At 50.6% G+C, this 480-nt stretch overlaps 1 protein-coding gene across 1 annotated transcript in view; it reads left to right on the top strand.

Moving 5' to 3' along the window:
* Positions 1-348, top strand: part of LOC119593494 — a 3354-nt gene extending 3006 nt beyond the window's left edge. The window contains exon 6 of the mRNA XM_037942443.1: positions 45-348. Coding sequence (XP_037798371.1) covers positions 45-182 — 138 coding nt within the window. The 3' untranslated portion in view covers positions 183-348. The remainder of the gene's footprint in view (positions 1-44) is intronic.
* The last annotated feature ends 132 nt before the right edge of the window (positions 349-480 follow it).

Here is a 480-nt window from a genome sequence, read left to right as displayed (position 1 = left end):
CTAACAGATATTTCGATCTTGGTAATGCGTTCGGACACTTCCAGGTGAAAGACCTCGGCATCACCGACAACACCATCGGCTCCGTGCGCAAGGGCTGCTGGTCCAAGAACGTGGTCAAGGTCGAGCCGCTCAAGGCCGAGTACAGGGGCAGGAACGGCGCCTGGGGCATCCTGGAGCCTTAGCTCGGGATTCGCGGAACCTCAGGAGCCCGAAGCCGGACGGGCGGTTGGCGAGGTAACTCCAACTGGACGGCTTGCAACATTGCATTACTTTGCAACAACTGACTGTTGCGTGAAGGATCTGCTTACTGCCATATAGACTTTTAAAAAATAAATAATTATAATCGTTTTAATGTGATTTATTCCATTCATTTATGAGAGGGTCTATTGATGTTTACTCAGTCCTAGTAGATGAAATACGACTGGCCAATGCATGTTTGGCTTCTGCTCCTGTGGTGGCTAGTGCTGGGGCCGCAGAACA

This window comes from Penaeus monodon, chromosome 32 (assembly GCF_015228065.2).
Source record: "Penaeus monodon isolate SGIC_2016 chromosome 32, NSTDA_Pmon_1, whole genome shotgun sequence".
Lineage (NCBI taxonomy): Eukaryota > Metazoa > Arthropoda > Malacostraca > Decapoda > Penaeidae > Penaeus > Penaeus monodon.
This window is presented reverse-complemented; position numbering and strand designations above follow the sequence as displayed.